The sequence below is a fragment of the Mus pahari genome, chromosome 8 (assembly GCF_900095145.1).
Source record: "Mus pahari chromosome 8, PAHARI_EIJ_v1.1, whole genome shotgun sequence".
NCBI classification, from domain to species: domain Eukaryota; kingdom Metazoa; phylum Chordata; class Mammalia; order Rodentia; family Muridae; genus Mus; species Mus pahari.
The window spans coordinates 46,095,903-46,097,960 of NC_034597.1; the positions used below are offsets into that span (position 1 = coordinate 46,095,903).

The 2,058-nt window shown below is 50.8% G+C and overlaps 1 protein-coding gene across 1 annotated transcript in view; it reads right to left on the reverse strand.

The window, feature by feature from the left end:
• Myh7 (myosin heavy chain 7) overlaps positions 1–2,058 on the reverse strand; it is a 22,941-nt gene that overhangs the window by 4,145 nt on the left and 16,738 nt on the right. The window contains exons 31-32 of the mRNA XM_029541337.1: positions 647–843; positions 6–189 (exon numbers count right to left, since the gene is read on the reverse strand). Of these exons, the coding sequence (XP_029397197.1) occupies positions 6–189; positions 647–843 (381 nt within the window). The remainder of the gene's footprint in view (positions 1–5; positions 190–646; positions 844–2,058) is intronic.

Below are 2,058 nucleotides of genomic sequence, written 5' to 3' on the forward strand. Positions count from 1 at the left end.
CCTACCTTGTCAAAGTTCCTCTGCTTCTTGTCCAGGGCGGCAGCGGCGGCATTGGAGCGCTCCACGTCCACCATCAGGTCCTCGATCTCGTTCTGCAGCCTGTGCTTGGTCTTCTCCAGGGAGGAGCACTTGGCGTTGACGGCCTCCACTGCCTCCTCTGCATCCTGGAGCCTCTGAGCCAGCTTCTTCCTGCAGCAGAGGAAGGAGGGAGGGTGGCGGGGAGGAGTGGGATGGGGAGAATGGAAGAGGTAGGTTTGGACAAGAGGAGAACATGTGACTTTCAAAAGACTATCCTTGACAATCTAGAAGCACCCAGAAAAGCCTGAGGATGGGCTTCAGAGGCTGGGCGCTTGGCAGGCAAATCTTAGTAGCTGAGCATGAGGGCATAGCACTTGTGAGGACCATGAGCCTGATCCTCCTTGGCTGCATCAGCCCCATTCCCTACAGCACCATACCCCAGGTGGGAGCACTCAGCCCTCAGACAAACCTTTTGTTCGTCTTATATTCGGATGAGAAACATAACGCGAGCAAAAAGCTTCCCTGAGAGGAGCAGGAGGTGGGGGTGCCTAAGAGTCCCCTTTGTGTGGACTACTGAGCATCAGACTGGGCCGCAGAAGAGCCTCGGCCAGAGCTACCCAGGACTCACTTGGCTTCCTCCAGCTCCTCCGTCCTCTGTATGGCGTCCGTTTCATACTTGGTCCTCCACTGGGCCACCTCTGAGTTGGCCTTGGACAGGACTCTCTGTAGCTCGGCCTTGGCCTCTGTCTCCTCCTCATACTGTTCCCTCAGCAGGTCACAATCATGCCGGGCTGACTGCAGTGCGTGGGCCAGCGCGTTCTTGGCCTGGGAAGAGGTGGGCATCAAAGAAATGGGTCAGCTTTTTCCTCTGCCGTGCCTTTACTCCAGTCACAACACGTCCCTTGGCCTCATCTACCTCCCACTCTCCAGTGAACCTGGTGTGGTTTGCTGAGCAAGAATGACCCTAAATAATGAAACAGTACTGCACTGATTACAAAATTCTGTGCCCACGACCTGATGCTCCCTGGAGCAGAACTGATCATCCAGCGCATTTACAGGCGCGTGCAGAGACATCGGGAAGCTTTCCTTGAGATCACCACACTGTAAGAGGTAGGTTAGTACTAAGCTTTGGGGTGTTGTGGGGAGGAGTTGGGGTGTTTGTACACGTGTAGGGAGGTCTGAAGTCAACCATGGGTATTATTTCACAGACTCCATATACCATATTTTTTTGAGACAAAGTCTGTCACCGAGACCTCAGAATCACCAACTTGGCTGGATTGGCTGCCAGTCAGTCCCAGAGATCTTCCTATGTAGTAATAATTTTAGAATTTTGGTTTCTTTTAAAAAAAAAACACACAGAAATATTATAAGAATGTGTGTTTGTTTTAATCCCAGGAGTGGGATATGGGTCAGCTTCAGATTGTCCACAGCAGCTGACTATGATTTGCCTCGTGCTCTAGCAGTGGTGTGATTTTGTCAGCTGCAGATAGTTTCTGCTATTGTGTGACATTTGGAATTCTAAGGACTTTTCAGAGGGTATATGAATGATAGAGCCCAGAGAGGTAGGGTTGGATGTTGGGGGTTGTTGGTTGCTATTGGTTGCTGTTGGTCACTGTTGCTCATGGTTTGTTAAGTAGTCATGTGCAAAGAAGAAAGTAGAAGAGGAGGAGGAGGTAGAAATAGAAGAAGCAGAAGAAGAAGAAAAGGAGGAGGAAGAAGAAGGGGAGGAGAGAGAAAGAGGAGGAAGAAGGGAAAGGGAGAGAAAGGGGAGGAAAGAGAGTGAGAAGAAGGAGATGAAGAAGAAGGAGGAGGAGGAAGAGGAGGGAGCAGAAGAAGAGGAAGAAGGAGAGGAGGGAGAGAAAGAGGAGGAGGAGGGAGAAGAAGAAGAAGGAGGAGGAGAAGAGGAAGAGGAAGAGGAGGAAGAGGAAGAGGAAGAAGGAAAAGGAGAAGGAGAAGGAGAAGGAGAAGGAGAAGGAGAAGGAGAAGGAGAAGGAGAAGGAGAAGGAGAAGGAGAAGGAGAAGGAGAAGGAGAAGGAGAAG